Source organism: Corvus kubaryi, unplaced genomic scaffold (genome assembly GCF_017639235.1).
Source record: "Corvus kubaryi isolate FWS band 111438036 unplaced genomic scaffold, C.kubaryi_AGA036_p1.0 74, whole genome shotgun sequence".
In the NCBI taxonomy this organism is placed as follows: domain Eukaryota; kingdom Metazoa; phylum Chordata; class Aves; order Passeriformes; family Corvidae; genus Corvus; species Corvus kubaryi.
Genome location: NW_024582061.1, coordinates 1,804,818 through 1,829,791, shown reverse-complemented (window position 1 = coordinate 1,829,791; position 24,974 = coordinate 1,804,818). Strand labels below are relative to the sequence as shown.

Genomic DNA, 24,974 nt, shown 5'->3' with positions numbered 1-24,974 from the left:
CGGCGGGAGTTTGGTGGCGATTATTGGCCCCCAAATCTTTGCTCCTTCTTCTGGACCCTCCTCCGGCCCGCAGTGTCCGAGGTTAAATAGTGTTCTCTCCGGCTTCCCGCCGGAGGAGGCTCCGGTGCCCTCGGGCTGCTGTCCCAGCCGTTGGGCCACCCCAACGAGCAGCACCCGGGAGGCCGCGCGTTCTCTGCCCCGTCCCCTCTGGCCGCGATGGCCGCTCTCCTCCTCCTCCTGCAGCTGCTCGCCTGCTGCCGCCGGAGCTTGGCGGCGTCCGCCGTCCGTCTCCAGCCGTCACCCCTGCGGGTCAGCTGCCCGGGCCTTTACGGCCAAGTCTTCCAGCGGCAGGACAACGAGCACAGGGTGTCGTGCCTGTGGAACAGCACCGTGACCCTGCACTACCAGCCCGCTCCAGGAGCGGGGCCGGACGTAGAGGGGGAGGAGGGGCAGCCACCATCCCCACCTGGCTGCCTCTGGTACCTGAACTCGGCCTCTGTGAGGAACATCTCACGCTGGTCAGGCCAGGTGGTGCTGCAGACAGGACAAGCTCCCTCACCCGGGGCCTCCAGCCTTCTTACAGTGCAATGTTCGTCTGCCTCCTGCGCTGCACCCGAGTGTTTTCACCTCAACGTGAGCGTCGAGATCTCGGAGCAGGATATGCGGCTGTTCGTGCTTTGGCCGCAGACACACGTCATCCACGTGTGGCAGCCGGTGGAGCTGGGCTGGTGTGCACGCCTCAAGAGTGCTGGCTGGCAGTACCGCTTCAGCAGCCAGGAAGGCGTACCCTCGACCCTTCTCCTTCCCAGCAGTGAGCACCAGGACACAGCATCACCTGCTGTCTACCCAACAGCTGAGTTGCAACAGACCTGTGCCACCTACTACAGCTACCGCTTGACTGTGCGCTACAGGCACCCTGGGATCCACGTTGCTTTGGTCAGTATTGAGCAGATGCCTCACATAAGCCTCAACATCTCTCTCAAGGTGGAGCCTGACTTGCTGCATGTCCTCAGTATCAGCTCCAAGCTCCTTAGTGTTCCTCAGCAGCCCCTCAGCTTATCCTGGTGGCTTCAGCCCCTTACCCTGAATACACTTGCTTACAGATTGGTGGACACACAAGCTATAGGAGGTTGGCTCTGCTCCTACAGTTCATTTACGCTGCTGAGCAGCTTCTGTGCCATTTCTACACCTCAGAGCCTGGATGAGATAGTGGTGGCCAGCATTTACTTCCATGTTGATGGAAAGAGGTTTGAGGAATTGGCAGGGGAACTGCACCTGCTCAATGGTACCCTGAGCTTAACTGCTGGCAAAGAAACTCCCATCCATGTCAACCTTTGTCCAGGGAAGACCAACAGCAGCACTTACATTTTCAGGTACAATCAGAGAACATTTTACACATCTAAAGACAACAACAGCACTATTTCCACAGATTGCCCTAACACACACACTGTGTTCTACCAACACAAGGAGCTCTTCTACTTACTCACCATAGAATTTGTGGCCTTACAGTGGTACAAGTTCAAAATGTACCTTTATATGAATCAGAAGAGGGCTTTGATTAGGTCTCTGGCAGAAAGAGACCTTGATGTCCATGTTTTCAGCAGTGGCCGTCCTTCTCTTCTGCAGAACTTTAGTTATTTAGTGTGGTTTATCCCTGCACAACATCCGATGCTACAGTGCGAGTGGACCTTCCATCTGCAGCTTTTTGGCACAAAAAAAGACCATATTGTCCAGAGTAGCACCTACACGTACAGCGACCACGTAAAAAATGCCACACGTTTTGTCCGTCGCTCTGCTTTACCCTTTGATGCAGAGAAATACACGGGGTTTGTGGCAAAAGTGAACTGTACCAGCAGTGCACCTACACCGGCTCTTTTAAGTGTCAGGGTCAACAACCATACTGCAAAAACCATAGAAGCACCAGTGGTTTGTGAGAAAAAAGAGTGTAAGATAACCAGGTGCTGGATTCAGAGACCTGAGCCCAGATCCTTTATCTTGTACAAGAAAAAGGCATTATCTTTTTACCTCTTTGTCAAGTTGGACATAGACTGCTACATTGGCATATCTATCAAACCCCTTTGGCGAGTCTATCCTGCTAAGGACATAAAAACTGAGCCGGACTGGTCAAATCCAGTAAACACTTCTGCAATGTTTGGCGTAGACATGATACATTTAACTGTTCCCAGTAATACTTTAGATTATGGGTTGTATCTGTTTCTTTTCAGTGCTGAGGTAGTCCCAATTAGGACCACAACGGTCCTCAAGGCCCATGATATGATTTTTGTTCAGATTGAGAGAGCTGATCTAGTGGCAAATATTTCAGGAGGCTCAGTCCGCACAGTGGGTTTTTCTGAGAGCTGGACTCTTGATGGCTCTGAATCCTCTGATCCTGATTCACAGGAAGGACCATTGATATTTACTTGGTTCTGTACTAAAGACTCGGCAGACTATCAAACCATGAAATTCAGCCTGAAAAACAGATGCCATCCATTCCAGAAGGATTTGAGATGGATAACACCCTCAGGTCCCATTCAAAAAATACCACCAGAATCCCTCCCAGGAAGCACCTTGTACTACTTTCGCCTGGTGATTCAAAAGGGCAGAAGGAAGGCTTATGCTGATCAAGTTGTAGAGGTGGATCCTGGTCCCCCACTCATTCTGGATTTGAAATGCCTTGAAAACTGTGGTAGCTCTTTAATTCCAACAGAGAGATTTGCTGTGTCTGGAAAATGCTCAAACTGTAAACCAAGAAACAAGCCACTATACTACTGGTCCCTTTTTTCAGACACCTCCAAAGAAATTCATTTTGATTGGGCTTCCAAAACATCAACGGGAAGGTCTGGGGCTTACATATCTATACATGCTCTGACATTCACAAAGCCTGCATATCACTCCTACATACTTCACGTAAGAGTAACTACCTGGGATGGTAGGACCTCATCCAACAGAAAACCCTTTGAGGTAAATACTCCACCACGGGCCGGCAGGTGTAACATCAGCCCACGTCATGGTATAGCCTTTCTGACAAAATTTGTTGTTAAGTGTAAAGGATTTTCTGACAGACATTTACCTCTGACATATAAAGTGATTGTAGCTTCCAACGTACCCCAAACTACCACAGTAACTTCTGTGGTGGAAAACACATTTGGCACAATTCTGTACTTTGGTTCTGAGCCTAAAACTCCTCCATCTTTTCTCCCAGTTGGAGTGCCCTCCCACAGGTACACTTTGACACTTTACGTTCAAGTCCGTGATTCCTTTGGGGCATTTACCCAAGTGAGTTTACGTGCCTACGTAAAGAACCCACTTAAAACTCAATCCCTTTCAGCTGTGTTTCACGAACTGCTGGCCTCAGCAAGCCGTTTAAGCGCATCGACATCTGCTCAGCAGACTGGGGATCGTCTTAGAGCTGGTTATTTGGCTTATCTTGCAGCCTCACTCTTAAACTGTGTTAAAGACACACCAACTGTCCAGCTCCCTCAGGCTCAGCTTCGGGAAGCTGTGGTTAAAACAGTCTTGAATATTTCAGTAAATAGCATCATGGAAGTCAACCAAGTACTGGCTGTTCTTTCTGAAGTCACAGAGGCAGTTGAGAAAATGAATGTTAGGTCACTAGACCTTGCCATTGGGAAACTGACAGAAGTAACAGGAATTCTGAAGAGACAGAGGAGTCAGATCCATTGGTCTGAGGAAGCAGAAATTCAGACCAGTGGAATACTAAGATGCTTGTCCAACATCCTGAGAGCTGATCTTCTGCGTCTCAAGAATGTCAGTGCAGATGGAATTCAACATGTTTTCTCCATCATGGAAGGTGTAACAGATATAGTTTTCTGGGGAAAAGTCCCTGGAGAAATAGAAACTCTAATGGAAACAGGACACTGGAATATCACTCTGAAGAAAAATGAAGCCTGGAACATTACAAATGCTTTGCCTGCCACATACACCTGCCAGAACTGCTTTTATCCAACACTGAGAGAAGGAGATGATGCAGGATTGACTCAGGATACTGTGTTTTCGACTGCCATTTTTGAGTTTGATGAGAGCCCCTTCCCTTGGTTAGGTTACACATCAGATATCATATCAATGGTCTTGGGGTTTAAAATGACAGAGACTAAGGCTAATGGGGATCTACTTCCAGTCATGCCTGAAAGAGCAGACATTTTTCTTGCCAGGAAAGGTGGACTTACGACTTTTCATTTAGTAATGGGACCTGATAAAACAGAAGCTTACACAACTGGAGGATTTAGTTTTGAGGTCAGTAAAACTACCACGAGCATAAACTTCCAGATCATGACAAAATTAAAAGCTACTTTCAAGGTGCTGATATTTACAGGTACCAATCTCACTCATGCTCGACCCGTGGCCTCATTTGCTGCTTTTCACAACATGCCAACAGTTGCAAGTGGGAATGAGACAGCCGTTGCTGACTGTAGCATTACAGGTCCCTATATTGTCTGTCTCCCACAGTCCCTGCTGACAACCATAGTGCAGGAAAATGGCACAGACACTCAGAACATCTCCGTTGTCTTGGAGACACGCTATGTCTTAAGGTACCCAAACCGGAAACTGGTGGGCATATACATTTTTAATGACCACTGCCTATTTCTGGATGGGATTGGAAGTCAGTGGAACAAAGACACATGCAAGGTTGGCTCCTTGACCAACTGGCAGAAGGTACACTGTGTCTGTGACTCCAGGCGGAATCGCAGGAGTCTGTCAGCCCTTCCTGCATCCAACATCAAGTTCCTGGCAGCCAAAGTAGTAGTTCTTCCCAACACAGTAGATCTGGGGAGAAACCTGATAGCAGACATACCTAAAAACCCACTGGCCCTCATAACAGTGCTCTCTATTTTTGCCGTCTACTTACTTTTGTGCTGCTGGGCCATAAGAAGAGACAGGGTTGAGAAGGAGATCAAGTACATTATCGTTCTGCCAGACAATGAGGCCTCTGATGCAGGGAGCTTTTTGGTCACTTTGTACACAGGCAGTCGCTGGAATGCTGGGACCAAAGTAGAGGTCTTTCTGCAGCTCATTGGCCAGCAGGGCAAGAGTAAGTTCCGTTGTTTATGGCACCAGCCTTCTCCAGCTTTCCAACGGGGAAGCATTGATTGCTTTCTGATAACTACTAAGAGAGACTTGGGAGATATTCGTTCCTTCAAGGTCAGGCTCAACAACGAAGGCACATCTCCAACCTGGTTCTTAAGCAGAGCTGAAGTTGAGGACATGTCCACCAGGAAGGCCTGGTTCTTTATGTGCAGAAAATGGCTTTCCTTTGACAAGAACCAACCCTTGAAAGACTGGAAATTTTCTGTCATAGACCCCCAGACACCTCTACCCAAATTCGACTATTTTCTTATTAATTTTAACAGGAGACTGACAGAATACCACCTATGGCTCTCAATTTTTGCTCCTGTTACTGCTGGGGCTTTCACCAGGTTCCAAAGGTTGTCTACATTTTTAGCAGTAATATTATTCACCTTGCTTGTTAACATTATGTTCTTTAATGCTGAAAAGGATGAAGAAACTCCAATATACCTGAGGTATTTGAGATCAATAACAGTAGGAATTGAATGTGCTTTGCTTACCCTCCCCATGGAAATGTTAATAATTGCCTTATTTAAGTATTCCCAGAAGGACCCTCCTCCTGTTGTGACTAAGATGTACCCAAAGGTAGATTCTAGGTACTGGAATAATTGTGTAATATCTGAAAAAGATGCAAATGTAATTGACACAGAGGAGCAGACGATAACTGTGAATTCCCCTCAGGTGGGTAGAAAGTCCCAGAAGTCAAGTCCCAGTTTTGCAGAAGGGGGCATCTTTTCCAAAGCAAGGAGACTAAGCACTACCATCAGGCAGCTTCGCAAGATCCCAGACACTGAGCCCTTGCTGTGCTGGTGGTGTGTCTTTGTGGCCTGGGGAGTGGTTCTGACCATAACTGTGCTCTCATCCTTCTTCATTGTGCTCTATGGTTTGTCCTATGGCTACCAGACTTCCCGAGAGTGGCTCATAGCATCCGGAACCTCCTTTCTTCAGAACGTGTTTTTCCATTCAATTCTGAAATCCTTACTTTTCTCAGCTATGAGCACAGTTCGTCCAAAATACTCTGAAGACCTCAGATGGGTAACTCAGGAAAAGCATGTGGAGATTAACTTGGCTGAAGAAACTAAGGGAGGTACCTGAAACTTTCAAAGGCAATATAAGCCTTTGGAAGCTGATGAAAGCAAACATGCTGAGAAGGGCAAAAATTAAAAGAAAGGCACTTATTTTCATGAAAGGTTTCATCAATCATCTTGTCTTTTTATCACTGCTATTAAATTTTGCTTGTTCCACTGAGAATGCCAACAGTTTTCACTACAGCCAGTCCCTGAGTAGAAGCTATTTTCAAAAAACTTCCCCCACCCAAGTTTTGTGGCTAAGCACGACCTTGTATCTCACGGCAGTATCAACTCTGCCCAGTTCATAGAGGTGATGCCCAAGGAGCCACCTCCGTGCTGAGCGTGGCTCTCACCTCTGGCTGAGCTCATGGTGATTTAAGAGCGGAAAATAGCCTGAAGGCTGGAAACACCGGCGTGTCCATCCCGAGGGCCGAGAACGCCGACGTGTTCATCCCGAGGGCTGGGGACACGCTGAGAATGCCTGGGTGTCCATCCCGAGGGGTGAGGACACGCTGGGGACAACGCGTGTCCATCAAAGCCGGAGCAGGGAATGAGGGAAGCAGGACGCGTTAACGGGCGCACAGCGCCCCCTGCCGGCCGCCAGGCGCCCCCTGCCCCTTTAAGGGAGGCCCCGGAGCCGCGGCGTCCGCGCGCGATCCCGGAAGTGGCTGGGTGGGCACCGCGTGTGGCGGAACGGGAACGGGAACGGGAACGGGAACGGGAAAAGGGGCACCGCCGGAAACTGGGTGGAGAGTGAGCGCCGGGGGCGGGGGGAACTGGAGTCGGAGGGGAAACGGGAACCGGGAGGCAAACAGGAGCTCGGGATGGAACCGGAATGTGGGGGGAGGGGGAGAGGCACAGGAACCGGGAATCGGGGAGCAAAGGGGAGATGGGGAGGGGACCGAGGAACGGGAGACGGGGGGCGAAAGGCGCTGGGAGCTCCGCGGGGGGGAAACGGGGACTTAGGGAGAGCCTGGGGGAAGCCGGGAACCGGGCCGACGGCAAAGGGGAGCCGGGCAGCGGGATCCGGGCGGGGAACGTGAGCCAGGGGAGGGGGAACCGGAGTCCGGATGGGGGAACCGGGAGTGGGGGAGGACAGCGGAGCCCGGAGCAGGGGGAGCAGCTGCTGAGCAGGCACTGCCGCCCAGGAGACACTCACGGTTCCCGAGCTAGAGGCCACTGCCTTCCAACTCCAGGCACCTGTGAGCCAAAGAATTGGATCTGTGCACTAGCAATTAATAAGGATATGTAACTGTATTCTTACAATTGAAACGGCATGTTTTATATAAACAAAATTAAAGACCTTCATGCTTCTGGATCCCACACCAGAAATACTTTCCTCATGCCTTAACTTCCCATCTAAATTAAGGGCAAAGAAGCTGTTACAATGAATTAGTGATACCTTGTCTCACTTTGTGCCTTACCTCAAACAGTCTGTGATCTCTACAAATACGACAAGGTTATGTCAAGAGCCTGATGAATGCTCCCCTGAAAGTTTTATTCTGCCCAGATGCAGCAGTCTGAGGTCGTTCAGACCAAAGAAGGCTTTTGTTTGATGAGAGCTGTAGGAAAATACTTTGATTCTGCTGTTACAGTGACTTGTAATGGAGATGTGCTCCCCAGGCTGTTTGAGATGCCAAGCTCTCTAGCCTGTGCATCACCTTTGCACTGATCTGTTGCACTGACCTGTTAGTAAAAATCAGTGGTTTTACTGGCACAAAAATCACTACACCAAAAAAGCTGTAAAAAGCCCCAAATTCCCAATAGATAGGTACAAACCTGAGATTTGGATTAAGAAAGAAATTAGTTATCTATGTGGTTGCAATGGTTAGGGCTTCTTTGTTCTTTAGTCCAGGCCAGGAAAAAAGGGAGGACTGGCACGTGTATTTTGCTCCTTTTCTCAGTACATGGTGAAAGCATTTTCACCTGCTCTTTCTGTTTTCTTTTTTGCTGCCCATCTAACACCTGAACCATGCCACCTCCTTTGAAGTCTGCTTTTAACTACAGGCCATAACAACTTTGCACTACGCCTTCTCCCCCAGCTGTTAGTTTATTTTGTCATAATTTTCCTAACATGAGTGAAGTTATTACTCATTAACTGCCCTTGGAGTCATGTGTATGTACAGAAAGGAAGCACATTTAAATCTGGCATGACACATCACAGTGTTTTTAAGCCTTATCTACCTAGACCTATAGCCAGCACTTTGAAAAACATGGACAACATACAACTTCTGTCAAGACCCCATCAGCTCTGCTGCTTAATTAGCTCTACGCTGAGCCCACACTTTCCTTTTGGACCTCAGTTAAATCTTAGACCTGTCTGTGTTTGCTGGACAGATGGAGATCTAAAGCCAAAGAAAAGTTTATTAAGTATCTGTGACATGTTGAGGATGCTGCCAATTTTTAGTGGATTTTGAGCTGCTTGGGTAAAAAGTCAGAACTGTGAAGATTTTATGTGTCTGCCCTCCTAGCATGTGACCCAGGAGGAGCAGTCCACTCTGGTTATAGTGAATTCTAGGATCTACACGTCTCCATCCATGATTAAACTCGTCATATGAGAAAAGGACACTTTTCTTCTGTTTTACCTGTGATGAACAGAGAAGTAAATTTGCCCAAAAGAATTTCTGGAAGGAAAGAGTGTAAGTATAGACCCTCTGGAGAACAGACTGTGCAGAGTAGAGAGCATGCACAAAAGGAATGGCCTGGCACTCAGTGCTAAAATAGGTCTTCAGCTGTCTAAGAATGAATATTTCTGTGTCCTACAGAGAATTGTGGAAGTGGTTCTTGTACACGTGCCTTGATACCTGTTTGATGCATCAGGTGTTGAAAGAAGTGCAGCCTCAGTACCTGCATATTTTTAAGGCAAAGTATTCCAAGTACTGGTTGGGTAGCCAAGTCTTTCTGACAGGGGCGAACAGAGTAACCTGAAAACATTGCTAAAAATTCAGGAAGTTTTGGGCCTGCCTGAATTCATCTTGTTCCATCTTGCTACATGGCTAGAAGAAAGGAATTTGACATAGGTGTATGTCAGGAAGTTTGGAAGCTGCTAACCCTTGACTACAAGACTTAATTTCCACTGTGAAGTGTAACCAATGAAGTGACCTTTGTGTGGAGGTGTGAAGCAAGGAACCCATTTGCAAATTTTTGTGACAGAACTCCCAACAAGTGCCCTGGAAAACTTTCTAAGGGTTGGGTGACTGTGGGCTTTGGTCTATCAGATATGCTGCCAGTAGATCTCTCCAGTGCTTTTCTGTGCTTACTGTTCACACCAGATGGGATAACAAACCTCGAGGATTATGTCCCAGAGGAAATTAGCATGGCTGTGGAAGGTGTGGTGGGCTGTGTGCATGCAGAAGTTGTAGGTATAGTAGGGACAAGCCTGCCTTTATTCCCAGGCTTTCTTGAAGCTGGCACTCTTCACCCCATACCCCTCACCCCTCTGGTAGTTTCGTTTTGCTTTTCCTTCTGGATAGTTTTGCTTTATTTCATTCTGCAGTCCCCAGCTCGAGCTCAGTCCTAACAAACCGAGAGCTGCAGTCATGCTTTATTGGAAAGAATTCCCTTCCCCAGGCATGTTAACACTGAATATCTTCCTGGTCACAGGAGGAAGTGGGCACTGCCTTCACAGCAGGGACATTGTCACATGCAACCCCATGTAATCGGGCTGCGTCTTTCCTTACAACCCCAGCTTTGCTTTCTGTAGGGAGATAAATCATTGGAGCTGTATTTCTTCCTTTCAGGATTACGTCAAGTGGCAGTGTCTTATTTCCCAAAATACTGTGTTAGCCTCTCCTGTATTTCCACAAAATCTTGGTGTTCCTATTTTTAGACTCTGTTGGAAAGTATTGCACTAAGTTTAGATTGTGCTTAACCAAGCTGGTACTTTCAGTGGTACATGTGTGGCCCTGCACTTAAGTCTTTTTAAGGACAACTTAAAACGTAATGGTCACCACTTATATATTAATAGAGCAACTTGCTCTTCCCCACTATGGCTATTAATGTAGCATTTCTAATAGGGAGCTGCAGTTTGGAAGGGAGACAAAACAAGTTCAGGACAGAGGGTTACTATGGCTGTAGGTTGATTTTTTTATTGTGGCTGTGCAGTAAGAGGGAGATTTAATGAAATCTGACCTCAGGTCTGGTTTTTCCATTTTGGCAAAGAATAACTGTGATCCAGAACTGATGATCACTTTAGCAACACTTCAGTGTTTGGATCTCTAGTATTACAGGAAGATGTTGCCTTGTGCAACCTTCCTGTGTGAAGCTTTAAATTCTCACCTAATTTGAGGTTCTTACTAAATGCTGCCTAATTTAGAGCAGGCTGCATGCCATCTCTGAGTAAGGGGCTCTTGGGCTGGGTTTTTGTTGAGTGTTGGTTTCTCAGCTTTGTTAAATCATGGATCTTAGGTATAGATGCCTTTTTGAGATTCATCTTGTGTTCAGAAAGCCTTTTTACCTAAGGAAGGGGTTTGATTTGTCTGTGTTACTTCTCTTTCCCTACAACTGTTCAGAAAACACACTGGCTTTCACACCTGTGACAACCTAGACTGTTTATCCTGCTGCTGCTGCCATGGAGAATCCGTGGAAGCTGTTGTTCAGGAGCGGGGCTTGGGGCCTGCTCTGTGACCCATGGCTAGAGGGAAGCCTGCAGGGATCTCTGTTCCTTCCAAGCAGAGAAAGCGTAGCAATACCAGCACAACCCCCCAGCCCGGGGGGGGGGGGGGGGGAAAGGTGCAGCAACAAGTCAAGGTTTAATTCAATCAAGTGATCTTTGGGAGAGTGAGTAAGGATGAAAGTTCTGAATGGCCACACTTGGTGAAATTACAGTCCTGGGCTAATTCATGCTGAACCCAAGGTAAGTCACCTCAAAGGAAGAGCAGGGAGGCAGCCACAGGTGACCTAAACATGCCTTCAGGGCTGTAGCACAAAGGAACAGGAGGAACAGAGTTGTTCACATGGGGATTAACTAGAAAGTAAGAAGGTTCTGCTGTTTTATCTACTACCTGATCAGTTAGGCAGCAGATTGCTTTTCTGAAGAAAGCAAGTGCACCGCTGCTGCTGAAGTGTGTTTAAATATCTGTCACATCAAACACTGGTACATGCCAGGGTATGAACTCCTGCCCTTCTACTAGAGAGCACTCCTTCCTGTAGAAAATCAAGCTGTGAATATTTTAATAGGTTATTGTCATCACTGGTGGATACTGCAGGAAAATCCTGGCAGGTAAAAAAACCAAGGGTTTTGTAGGAGAGGACTGAGGGTGTGTCAATGTTGGTTTTATCTGACAGCCTTTCAAATCAAAGTCTGCATCTGTTTATAGGCACTTTGTTTCTTGTATGGTTTCTCTAGTTTATCAGTGACTCAGAAATACAGGAGTCTACTGTGGACTATTAAGAGAGGCTTAACTTATGTATTGTAAAGACTTGTGCTAATGAGGTTTGAAGCAAAGAAAATCAGATTACTTATCTGTGCTACTACTTTGCCACTGACCCCAACAATTTAAGGGTGATTTATGATTTCTGGCATGCCTTCCAGGCCTCTTAGCAGAGTGCTCTGAGCAGAATTGCCCTGAAGTCTTTAAGAGTCTTCAGAGAACTGGACTGAGAGCCCTTTCCCCAGGTCTGTATCAGGTATCAGTTGCAGACAGCATGGAGAAACACTCTTACAGCACTACCCAACCCCTGCCTTTCTTTTAATGCAGTTATTTACTTCCAATGGCACTGAAATCTGTGTGCTTCACCTTTTGCCAGGACATGTGAGCTGACCTCACACACGTCCTGCAGCACTCTAAGCTTGACCTGGCAGGTTTCTGCAGAGCGTGCTTGTTCAGTGGTTACCCAAGCATCTGGGTAACTGTTCTTTCCAGAAGAGCTGGGCAGGTGCATCAGGTAAGGATGTGTTCAAGTACCTTGTGGCTTCCAGTCAGAGTGCCATATGCTTGTGCAGAATTCAGTTCTAGGCAAGCTGTTGTCAAAGACCTGTTCAGCATGTGTTAACCAGCCAGACTTGTGACATGTTACTGGGACATGGTGCTGCTTCAGAACTTTCCAAGGAGAAAAAAAAAACCAGCGGTAGCACCTGGTGATGATTTGGGTTGCTTGTGGTCACAAATTTGCCTGTTATCATTAAGAAGGGACTAGTGCCCTAGACTTTCTCAAGAGATCCTTTATCCTGCTGTTGGTTTGCTAGAGGGAAGTGAGTTCTCCCTCTGCTTCATGTGTCTGGGGGGCACACAGACACCTTGCCACACTGTGACATCGGGCATCCTGCTAACATGGTGTGTAGGGCCAAACCGATGAGCTGACATTGTGATAAACTAATGTCTGTCTCAACTGGGTTTATGCTATAAAGACATGGTTATTCAAAGCAAATGAACCTTTTGGAAGCCACTCTGTGGGAAGGTGCATCTTGTCTGCTTGGTTTAGACTAAAGGTGTGAAGCACACGCATAAACTTGCCATTAAATATCTTTCATCAGAAGGAAATGGCTTTACTTTGTTGTATAGCAAACTTTACTTCTGAATGGGAGCACTCACTCTGAAATCTGTGTGTTCACTGACCTCACACCTTTAGCTAGTAACCTTAACTTTCCGAAGTGCTGATGTGTAGGCAAGCTTTCAGGACAAATGATGTTCCCAGTGAAATAAAATGTGGTACAGCTGCTACCAGTGACTTGTAAGCTGGGAGTAAAATGGAAAGCATCATAAATTCGTCTGTAGCTTGCAGGCAGGATCATATGCTTTTCAACTGGCATAGCCAAAAATGTGTTTGTACATAGATATCATTCCTTCCCAGTGGTAGGCATTGAACAGATTCTGTTCTACATGCCAATGGTCTGTGAGAGAGCAGGTGTTTCTATATCTAACATACTTCATCTCTGAACCCAGGGCTGTTATTTTAACTTGGGATCAGGACATATTCATTCCAATGTCTATGACCTTCACTGCCATAAATACTTCTTTTTTGTTGTTGTGGTTCTTGGTGTTTTGCATTATTTTAAAGAAAAGGTCACCATTATAGTCTTTTCTATTTGCTTCAAGTGACTTTCCATACTCTACTTCTTTGGGGTTAATGGTCTCCCCTTTTTAAGAACGACTGTTTACAAAAAATTGCATACAAGCGTTGATCTGAATCTCATTCTGTCAAATGGGTGTGTTGGTATTGCTGCTGGGTACCTGCATAAAAGGTAAAGTTAGGTATGCCAGGGGGACCTAGCTAGCAATCCTAAAATGCAGGGTTCAAAAAGTAGGCTTCATAGCTGAGTTGGTGCATAGCTTGAAGAATCCAGATTTTAATGTACAGGGAGAAATGTGCAGCATGTACATGCCTTACAACTAACTGACAAATCTGAAAACATTTGAGTTGATTAAATTCTCTCAAGCATCCCTGTGAGGTAGGGAAAACACATGATATCCAAGAGTCATATAATTTGTGAAAAAATATAGTTTCCTAAGGTGTTCTCAAGGTGAATTTATTTCTTAAACCAGTGTCCAGCCCCATTTATGTTACATTTGAAGAACTCTGTGCTACTGAAATGCCAGGAGTGGCAGTGGAAAGGCTGGTGGTAAAGGAATGATGAGGTAAGGGAGATTATTTCCAAAATTAAGTTTCAGGGTTTAACAGGCAAGGACTTTCTGAAGTGGGTGTCTGTCATGAAGCCTCTGTAGCCTCTGAGGCCTTCCATGTTCTTCTGGAACATTAGATGACAAGTAGTCCCAGCTCTGCTTCACCTTGCCCCTAGTTCACCTTGTCAGCAGATGTCTCTGAGGATTCAGTTTCACCCCGTCGGGCGAGCAGAAATAGCAGCTTACTGTCACCAAAAGAGGGATGTGCAGGTCCCTCATCTCAGCCCTGCCTTTCTGCTGGTGCTGCAGTTCTGCCTCTTACCTTGTGCTCCTGTTAACAGCTGTTGGATTCCCCTGCAAGCCAATTTAGTTCCCTAAAGCAATAAGAAAAAAAATATTGGAAGAAGAAAATTTAAAAGTATTTTTTTGTTACTGCATTAGTAACTAGTGTGATGTAGTAAGACTGAAACCATGGACTAAGGTGTTGGATGCTGGATACCAGCTGCCCATTCTCTGTGGTTTGGGATGTTTTAGATCACCTCTGGTCCCAGCCTGTAGGCTGCATAGTCACCAGCTGGGCATTCAGGTTGGAGTGTGTTAGGTGTGCTTCTGGAGCACATTTTTTGGTTTATTTTTTCTGAAACCCTCTGGTTTGTGTGCTGTAAGGCTTCTCTGTGGTGCAAACCTGTGTGGTAAGGAGGGACAGTCAGGCAATTTGTTCCCAAAGAAAACCCCTGAGCTGAAGCATAAATAGGGATGTGGCCTTAGTGAACTGAATCAGCTCTGCAGGGAAAGGGTCTGGCTCCAGAGCTGGAAGAGTGGGAATGCCCTGCTGTCCTTTGGCAGGCTGTGTATGTGTTCAGCTGGGAGCACACACAACCTACCTGCTCAGATACCACCCAAACCCACATTCCTGGTGCTCACCTTCTTCATAGCCTGATGCCAGCTCTGCTTCTCTTCCAAAAGCTGACTGGTTGCAGCAGAACACTGTACCATGAAAAGCGTGAGAGTTTTTGGCTAAAAGCTGTAGTTTTCTTGATAACTGCAATGTCAGTTATCATCTGTACAAGAAAATGGTGCAGGTGAGAGAAGATTGCAGTTTGCAGACAAGCAACCATGGATTGGTGCAATTTTTGGGCATGCACATGGTTAGCTGTGCTTGATAGGATTGTTGATACAGACTAAAATCAATCCTAAAAGCCTACTTGACACACCATATTTTTTGGGAAATGCTCATCTTTTTGGAAAGACCCTCAACTAATATTAGTGGTATTAGTGAATGGTAAGCTCCCAAAATGTAAATCAATGGCCAGGATTTTAAACAAGTAATCTGTTAGCACCAAAGCTGACGGAGCATGACTTCCTATGTGTTATATCTCGGGACTGATAGCCACACCTTTGTAGTGAGGCCTGAAGTCTGTCAGAAGGATGGACAATAACTTTCTTATGTGCAGATTCTCCTATTTATAAAAATATATGGGTATTCTCCAGGAGGATAAAGCAGAGCCTTCCCCTTCTGCCTATTTTCGTAAAAGTTATAGGATCTAAACTGTTTTAAAGATGTCTGCTCCTTTTTCCCATGTGGCTGGAATGGGCCAACACTTCATCGAGGTGATTCCATTGGCATCATTTCCATAGAAAAGTAGATGAGAACAGGGAGCCAGGGGTAAGCTTCCAAAACTCTATTCCAAGGTGAACCAGAAGCAAAGAAAAAGACACAGTCTTTTCATTGCAACATTTAACCTTCCTGGTACCTGCCTCCTGAGTGGGGTCCCTAACCCTTTCATGGCTCCAGTTTGAGGGAGGAGATGAGCTTTGCAGAACTGGATTGGAATTCTGCACAGCAGCAGATTGGGAACAGTGTCCTGGGAAGCACTTAGGGAGTATAGACCTCAGTTGAGCAGGGGGTTTTCAAGATTGCAGCCATGTGCTTTGTCATCTGAGTTCTTTCATGGATGTTCCAAATTAATAGGTGAACTTTGTAGTTAGGCTCCCAGTCTGCAATTTATAGACTTGTCTAAGGAATTTGAAAATTTAACTGGGACATGGGAAACCAACTTGATTTGGGAGAAAACATTTACTAATCAAGGTTTGCAATTGTCAGTTTTCTGTTGGGTTTTAATTTACAAAGCCAGATGTCTCAGGTCACTTTAATCTTCTTGCAGATATGTTCCCAGCATTGCATTTTAAGCGAAAAGATTTTTTTGTGTGTATTTCTTGCAGGTAGCTTAAAAATGAATGCTCCCAAAGAAGTTCAGACACCAGGAGAGTTCAAATGTGAGCTGTGTGAGTTATCAGCCCTGTACAAATACTATGGGCAGATGCCACCAAACTCACACTCGATTGTGTAAGTGCCCTCTGAGATCACAGACTTCATTTCTGCCATGAGCATCAGAATCCTTGTACTGTGCACTGCATGAGCCCAATAATGTGCTGTATTGACCCTGAGCATGAGGCTTGGTACTTAAAGTGATCTTTTTCCCAGGGGAAGGAACGTTAAAAATTGTCAGTGTTGGTAGGAAAGACAACAATCAGTTTTTGTGCCCTGCTTCAGTATCATGCAAAAATTTGTATTTAGCCTAGTTCCTAGCCCCACTGACAACTCTACTGTACCAATATTTTCTTGCTAGAATACTACTGACTGCAGGCCTGGTATTTCTGGGAATAGCCCTCCCCTCACTGTAGCCTCCCCCAGCTGAGCGATAGATACACACAGCATAAATGAAATATATATGGCAGAAACACTTCTTAAGAGCTATGTGGCGTGATGTGGAGTTTTGAACAGCAGTGCTTTTTTGTGTGGTTTGGACAATCCCTTGTCAGCCTGTGTGACATCAGGTTGTGGGGATGTTCACTATGTATTTATATGTTCAGGGACCGAAGCCTTTTCTCTCTCTGCTAAGTAGGGATATTTTGACCAGAAATTATGCAGTTACAGCTTTGTCTGCAGAGATTAAACTCCCCATAAAATAAAGCACTTTGCTTTAAATGCATGTGTAGCTTGGTGGAGGCCATCATGGTCAACAAATCCATCAGGCAAACATGGTCAGGAACTCTATGGAGCTGGAAGTCAGGCATGTACTCAGCATTTCCCCCAATAAGACTGCTCAGTTTCTTAAAGCATGGAAACAGCTGTTGATCACCACCTGCTGGGGCTGTTGTCTTTGGGCAGCTGTCTTTGTATCTTTCCAAACCCCACAGTGCTACTGGTTTTCCCTTTTCCACTCAACAAAGCAATGGCTCACCTTTGATCAGGTCCATTCCTGAAGAGTCTGAATGTGAATCTTAATTTAGGTTATCCAAGCTCAGTGTTAACATCCCAGCTTTGTTTGGATTGCTCAGGTGCCAAAAGCAAAAGAGTAATGCTGAAGCATCACACTTCTATAGATGCTTTTAAGAAATAGCTTCACACCCCATCTTTCTTGGCTTGCTCACATGTCCCAAATGCCATGCTGCAGGAAATGTGCTGGACAGGAGGCCTTGTCCAATGGCTCTGCACTGACGAGGGCTGGGAATCCTGCAAGGGGAACTTTGCAAACACAATCCTGTCTTTCTACCCCAGGGACTTGTTGACAGGGTGATCTGCCATGGTAAGATGCCTGATCTTCCCTAACAGTGGAAGGCTCTGGCCATACAATTTTCTGTTTGAGTGGACAGAAAAAGGAGACACACACTCCTGCACACGCTTGTGTGTGTATGGAGGCAAGGAGAAGGCAGTACGAGTTGACAGAATACCTTTTATCCATATTATTACCAGAATCCAAGTTTGACTTAAGCCCAGGAGTAAGTCAGGTGCCCTTGCTAGGTGCCCTGTGCAGACAGACACTCAACTGACTTCCATATTATTTTGCCTAGAGCTCCCAGAAAAAAATAGAGCTTTAGTTTTTCCCAGGCAGGTTGCCAAATTATTAATAAATGCACTCCCTCAACACCCTGGAGCGAGCAGTACAGTCTGTGACATAAAGTAACAACACTGGTGGTGACTGCAAGGCTCTCTGCCAGTAGCTCCTGCTTTTAGGAGGTGGGGACCTCAGCTTTACAGCAGTGACATAACCAAGAGCAGTAAAACCTTTTTATTTTATACACACATGAATGCAGCTTGGAAGAGAACTTCTGATTAAAAGCTGTGCAACTGAAATGGTGACTTGACAAGGTACTGAAGTTGGCCATGCTGAGGAGTGCTTGTCATAAAAAATGCAAGATAATTACTTTAAGGTAGAGCATTGAGAAAAACTTAGTAAGATGACATTGAGAGGCCCACCAGTTGCTCTGCTTTTGGAAGAGAGATAGAAAGTGCAGTATAGGACTGAAGGCAGCTGCAGAGTTGAAGGTTTTGAAGAGAAAAGGAGCTGCAGAGCTGCTGCATTGCCTTATGTACAACAGCAGGATGAGCAAATCAAGTACAAAGGGCTGATAACTTTTCAGCCTCCGCAATTTCCCCCTCTCAACCATCCCCTACTGTGAAGTATACACTTAAAAGCCTGAAATTATTCTTTTACAGGCTTTTGGAAGAAGCCTATATCATGAAGGATCCTTTCACCCCTGACAGGACAAGTTCCTCATCGTTGGGTCTCATCACAGTTTGTGTAGCAGAGCAGTGTGTGTTGGTACAGTAAGCAACAAGCAAAACAAGCTGCTTCAGTCATTTCTTTTTGTTCCAGTCCTGGTGACCTGTCAGAAAAAGATCAAGCAGCTAACACCCAAACAGTCCATTTTTAAGGCAAACCATTCCCCCTTGTCCTACCACTACATGTATGTTAATTGTACATAGTTGCATGTTCTTGTGGATTCTGCCAGATGAAGCTCTCAGTATTAAATTAAAATGATCAGCAACTGTGAGTGTTCTATTTACTGATGAGCACAGTCCAGCCTCTCAAGCACAAGGAGTGCTCTTTTCTACTTTCTTAGCACCAGGAAATTCAAGGTCAATATAGATCAACTATACCAACAGTAGGTTGGGGTTTTTTTCCATAAAAGGAATATAAATGTCCATGGATTGTTAGGTTTGTATTCACAGCACAGGGCTGTCATCCTATTTGCAAAAGTTAACGTTTAAAGTGAGCAGGGAAGAGAGTTGTACCATGCCACACTTGCTCTCTGAAGAAGAATGAATTTAAATAGCAGCTGGAAGGCAACCTTAAACTGTGAAATTTGAGTGCAGTCCAGAAAGGTGGTATAAAATTACAGTTGTCTTAATTCCTTCTTCTCTGCGCAGAACTGGCCCCTTTATTTGCCATGAGTCTCAAACTCTGGGAGTTGGGCAGACATGGCCAGAAGGATATTGGCACACTTGGCTCAGTTTAGTTGCTATTCTGACTTGTGGGCGGTCAGCACCAAGGATGGGCTAAGAGGAGCATGCAATAGCACCTTTCTCCTGATTGGATTTGTTTCCTTGTTAAAGAAATTTCTTACCTAGGTTTCCCACAGCAGAGTGTCAGGCATCCAGTTTCAGGAAAAAAAGGTTTAATAATTGAACGGTGCAGCAGCAGGAACAGCTCAGGCTGCTTCCTCCAGGAGGGGCCCCGAAGGAACCCCTGGGCTTTCATACCCTTACCATCTGTGCACCCATTCCCATGGGGAATTTCGGATCTGGGGTCTTACTGCAGTTCACTGGCTCCTGCAGAGTCTCGGGGTGACCAGTCCTCTCCCAGACTGTGATGCAGGGTCCTGAGCCCTTCGTTAGGAAAAGGATGTGTGCCCGTTCCCAGCTTGTTGCGGGGGGCTCCAGTTGTTTCCTGCCATCCAGGGCACAACGTGCAGCTGGCACTGGGAGCTTGCACACCCAGCTACCTGCACTGGGAGTATTTCTCCACATCCTATCTCTGAAGTCTCTTCTGACATTTAAATGACTGAGAATCACCAAAAGTGATTGCAGCTCAGAGGGTTTGGGGTTTTTTTTTTTCTATTCTGGAGCTACAAGAGGGAGTTGTAGGCTCTGACTAGGTGAAGTGCCAGCACTCTCTGGTTGTGGCTGTGGTGGCTGGGCTCAAGTTTCCTGAGCCAGGTTGCTCAGGGCAGTTGTGTGGAGGCAAAGCTCACATGAGCAGGATCTTCCCAGTGGCACTGTCCCTGCTGTGGCAGGGGTGGACTCCCTCCCACACACAGCCCATTGAGGAGCCAAGTGCCGCTACTCAGAGAGTTTGGGCTTGATTCCTGCCCTGACATGCCAGGTTTATCCTTCCTTTTTAACAGCAGAGGATTTGTAACACAGACACATTTGGGACAAACTTGAGCATATTTAACTATTTTAATTCCCAAATGAAGTGTCTTGAATTTAGGAAGGATTCAGCAGGTATTTTCAAGTGTGGCAGTTCGAGCTGTCAGAAATAGAGCATTTCAGCCTCTCAGGGTCTTTGCACACAGTGTGCTTTTCTGAATGAAAGTGGGGCTTTTTCTTTGAAAAGCTGTGTTTCAGTTAACCTAGGCCTTGGCAATGCATAGAAGATACTTGCAGTGAGTTAATGGAAGCCTCTTCTAATCTTTTTGAAAGTCCTGCTTATTTTGCCTATTGTGGAAATTTGTCAGTCATTTACTGCTTGTTATCTGAGTTTTCAGGATTCCCCTGATGGTATCACTCAAAGTAAAACATTGATTGTAAATAATTGAGAATAAATTTCTTACCAAACTGGCCAGGCCTGATAGTGAATCACACATATGACTATGGTTTCAAAATGTATTTAGCAATACTGCTTAGGTAACATTGAAAGAGATCTGCAGAAATGATAATTAGTGCTTTAAACACCTGTACCACAAAGTAAGCAAACACATACTATTCCTCTTCTTGTAGGGAAAATTAAAAGTCCAGAGAAGTAAAAACTTATCCAAGGCAATAGAGAGAGACAAAGTTAGTATAATATCTCTGTATTGGTTGTGGTTCCTGCTTGTGCTTGACCCAAGTATTTCAACTCACCCCTGGGCTGAGTTAAATGTTAAAGCATAGGAAGTGAAGCTGAAGAAAATCATACTTTCTTGGGCCTCTTTGGCAGAGAAGCTGGACCAATTTGAAGGGTTTTAGTGGCAGGTTGCTTTTAATATTATGGTAATTCAGAATAGTATTAGGCTAACGTGTGGCAAAAAAGACTTCTCTGACATTGGATTTGGCAAAGGGATTTTAGCTAGCTTTTGTACCTAAGGAGGCTTAGAGACAGGTCAGATTTTAGGCTTTTCATGAGACAACCCATGCTAGCTGAAGTGTATTTCCTTACAGTTGCTGTGCCAATAAAAGTCATGACTTAGCAGCTGTTCTGTATAGTGCTCATAAACTTAAGTATCTTCAAATATCCTCTGAAGTTTCACTCAGTTAATTTACTTCAATCATTTTGTAGCCTGCATCACCCTGCTCAAGTCTTTTATCACAGTGCCTTGGTAAGTGCCATTAGTTCTGATCCAAGTGGGAATAATTCTAATGATTATCTGAAATGTTTTAAAACACATCAAAACCCCACAAAAAGGAAGATAATAAAAATGCTTTTAAAAGTCCTTGGGCAGGTTGAGTGCCCTTCCTCCTAATTACTCTTTCAGAAAAGGGCAGAGGAAATTATATAATCTGACCATATTAGCAATTTAAAACATTTACTTCTGTTTCATTGCAACACTTTCTAAAGACAGGGAGAAAAGGTAGCTTTTGGAGAAGAAAAGAGGAAAGGGAGCAACTTTCATCCCTTACTGCTCACCTCAGCAGAAGGTGACTGAGCACTGACCTTGGACATGATTGTAGGTATTAAGTGATAAATGAAATACTACAGCTGCTTCCCACTCAACTTCCAGTCATGTGGGGTCAGTCCTGGACACGGATAGGCAGAGCCTTTCCTTTACGTATTGTGGTAAAGATACCATCCCTGTATGTATTACTTTCAGATGTGATTCATGTCAAAACAAAAATAAACTCTGGCAGCATGCTTTGGCAGCTCAGTTTTGCCTGAATTGGACTATGAAATTTGAAATTTGAATGGCCCCCTCCTGCCTTGGTCATGGAAGGGAGAAAACACATTAAAGAGTCATCTGATTAAACACAGAACTGTACCAGGATAAGGGTTTAAAAGAAGGGCTCGACTCTACATATTGTAAAGTTTAATTCATAGGGCATTGAAAGAAGAGTTATGCTGAAAATCCCAGGACTGAGAGAGCAGCACTAAGGGTACATGGACCCAGGGCTCAGGGGTGCAGTGGTTCACAGTCATGATTTGCCCAGTTCCTTTTAGCCAAAATCTGCACCAGTTGGCAACTCATTTCAGCCAAAAAGAATGCAAATTGAGCACCTGTGTTACCTGTGAGGAGTTGTCTTGACATTGGGATCCCACCTGCAGAAACAGCCTCTCCCCTCCTTTGCCACGGTCCAGTGGCCACCACTTGGAGCCCTGAGCCTTGGAGCTGGGGGGCTGTGTGCCATTTGGCAATGCAAGCAACAGTAGCCAGTCCAATTTAAACTCTAATCTCCCCTTTTAAACTGGCAGCTTAACGTATTAGGGATACCAAGAGACAAAAAACAATAGGCTCTGGAGGTTGTGCAACTGAAATCCACTTTCAGGGCTTTTCAGAGACTAAGGCCTCACACTCATTCCAGAGTGTGAAGGGGCCTGGCAGTCAGCGCAGAAAAGGACAATAGATGAAGAGAAGTTGTTCCTCAAGCTTCCCAGTCACATGGAAGCAGGCTGATTGTGATTTTGATATAATTATCAGCTGAATCTGCTGCTAAAGCCCAGATAGTGACATAAGAAACAAAAGCAAGGACAGGAACACATGAATAGCCAAGCCAAGCTCCCAGAGAAAGGCCAGCTGCAAATGACCATGGCAAGGGGAAAACTTTGCTATTTAGGTAAGACCTAGGGAATCTCTTTCTCCCCAAAAGATGTCCAGATCTATCTAAACTGATGTCTTTATTCATACTTAAATCCCCAAGAATAATCCATCAGCAACACCAGTTCCAGCTTACCCATGAAATCCTATTTGGAATTTGGTGATCAGCATGTCAAGAGAACCAAGGACGTCAGTCTCGCCACGGAGCAAAGGAATAATACATTAATTACTTTCTCTTCCAGTTGTTTAAACCTGACATTGCAAATACATTAAAGTGTTCCATCAGTTTTGCTTCTTTCTATTCAATTACTAACTGGTTACAGCTCCTGGGGAAAGAATAAATACTGGGTCTGTACAAGCTGTGAACAGAACAGGGATAGCAAAAATACCTTCTTTGTGCACAACAGCTTTTATACTTTGCCATTGAGAGTTCAGAGAAGAGCCATTAGCTCAAGCTTTAGTACCAGGTGTGTTTTTAGGTTTTAACCAGGGAGTACATTTATTGAGGGTAAGGGATGAAATCTCATTTGAATTGTCTCAGCTGAACAAAGTTCATTTAACTACTCTGGTTATTGGACACTTCTGTGATATTGATATAAAAGTGATAATTTTTAGTAGTCTCCTAGGACAATACAAGTGCATGGATTAGTGGAAGTAAGAATAGTTTTTTTGGGAGTTATGGAAAAGATGGTCTGTTGTGAGAGCCCCTAGGACTTGGTGCTTGTGTTGGCCTTTAGGCCATTTTTGTGGAGACTGGTGAGGAAGAGCGTGCTGGGGCTCCAAGTCTCACATGCCATTACAGGGATTTGGAAGATCCTCCCAGGAGGTAGAAATCTTAATCAGCCAAGATTTAGAGGAAAACTTTGCTCTTTCAGTAAAACCCATGGAATCTCTTACACCTTTATTCACTCTCCAAGAATAATCCATCAGCAATACCAGCTGCAGCTTATCCATGAAATCCTATTCGAAATTCAGTGAGCAGGCCAGGAAACCCATGCATGGTGCTGGAAGGAGAAGGCAGCTGAAGGAGGGGTGTTGCTATTCCCTGGAGCAGGGAGCTGGTGAAGGTCACTTTAATAGAAGCAGTGGAACAGTTGATTTGGGGGTTTTATTTTTCACCCAGTTGGCTTTAACCAGATGTTGGAATTATTGAGTAAGAAAAAGTTAAATTGCTGGAATATTTCAGCCTAGAAGAAGAATTCATTTCAGAAGAATTCTAAATATAAATGTAGTTTAATGAGACTGGAACATAAGCATTTCCTTTTTTTGTATCCTGCTTGTAATGTTATTTTCTTTACAGGACTGTAGTCTGTTCTACTCCAAAAGGTTCCGCTTCCCCTGTGTGAAGGAAAACCTAAAGGCCTTTCCTTTGGAAATACAAGAAGGCATGGATAAAAGGAAGCCCCAGCATAAATCCTGCAAAAAAAATGGATACAAAGCATAAATCTTGAAGGACCAAGAGTGACAGTTCTTTGGCTGGGGTTTCTCCTCTGCTTGGAGACTATCATGTTGCTCCTTTTAAAGACGTGACCTTCATCAGCTCACTACTACTGGAGAGAGCAACACATCTCCTTTCCCTTGGCTTGGGTTCAGACATCCCCGTGCAGTGCCTGCCGTGCCAGGGAGCAGCTCTGAGGTGCTGAGGAGCCAGAAAGGAAGGCAGACGAGCCTGCTGTCACCATGTGAAATGCTTGCAGTAAGAAACCAAACAGCACAGAGCAGAGGAACCATGTCCAGATCTTCACATTTGCTATTTTAGTGCTTTGTGTTGTTCTTGACACTCCTACAGTGTTGCGAAATTCCAAAACAGATTGACCTGGCTTAATTCAGTATATACCCAAGAAAGTCAGTGTACACCAATTGTTAATCTGGCAGTGCTGTCCTGGTAAGATTACATTGGGCAGGGAATTTAAAGCTTTAAGTCTAAAATAAAAGTGCTGTGAGAAAATGTCATAAATACAATACCTAAATTTTTCAATATGGTAATCTTAATGCTATCACAGCATTGAGACTGAAGGTTGATGCTTCTGCAATCAATAAAAATATTGACAAGTCCCTTGCACTTGGAGTCACTTTTCACTTAACCTTCCAGTCCATGTCAGCACAGCAACTGGAGAGAACCCTGAATACACTTGGCTTATGCTTTACAATAAAGGTGGCTTCCTTTTCACTTTCAAAGCAGTTAATCTGGAAATAGAAAAGTTCCATTAATACACTCAATTCTTTCCTGAACTGCACAAATAAACTGCAGCTATAATAGCGATGTCAGAAATACAGTTTCAGGCAAAAAAGGTAAAAAGTTGTGATGGAAACAACAGTTTGTTTAGCTCAAAAATCAGCTTCTTCAGTTATGTGTTTTGACTGTCTTAAGATTTAGGTGGCTTTTATGTAAAACCAGAGTCACATGCCTTAAGGATATGTCTAGAATGCTCCCTAATCACAAAATCACCTTTTTTACTCA

At 44.9% G+C, this 24,974-nt stretch overlaps 2 protein-coding genes and 1 long non-coding RNA gene across 3 annotated transcripts; all 3 read left to right on the top strand.

Annotated features, from left to right (window-relative positions):
• Positions 1 to 34: 34 nt before the first annotated feature.
• PKDREJ (polycystin family receptor for egg jelly) lies at positions 35 to 6,298 on the top strand. The gene has a single exon (XM_042050376.1). The coding sequence runs from the start codon at positions 217 to 219 to the stop codon at positions 6,178 to 6,180; it is 5,964 nt and encodes a 1,987-aa protein (XP_041906310.1). The 5' UTR covers positions 35 to 216; the 3' UTR covers positions 6,181 to 6,298.
• Positions 6,299 to 6,630: 332 nt separating this feature from the next.
• LOC121675206 lies at positions 6,631 to 24,575 on the top strand. The gene is made up of 2 exons (XR_006020001.1): positions 6,631 to 6,827; positions 23,814 to 24,575. It is a non-coding gene; the product is annotated as an uncharacterized LOC121675206 (long non-coding RNA).
• On the top strand, positions 6,863 to 23,805 carry CDPF1 (cysteine rich DPF motif domain containing 1). The gene is given in 4 exon segments (XM_042050386.1): positions 6,863 to 6,908; positions 15,941 to 16,064; positions 18,219 to 18,262; positions 18,265 to 23,805. Coding segments are annotated over 3 exon segments (381 nt in total). The 5' UTR covers positions 6,863 to 6,908; positions 15,941 to 15,951; the 3' UTR covers positions 18,489 to 23,805.
• Positions 24,576 to 24,974: the final 399 nt, after the last annotated feature.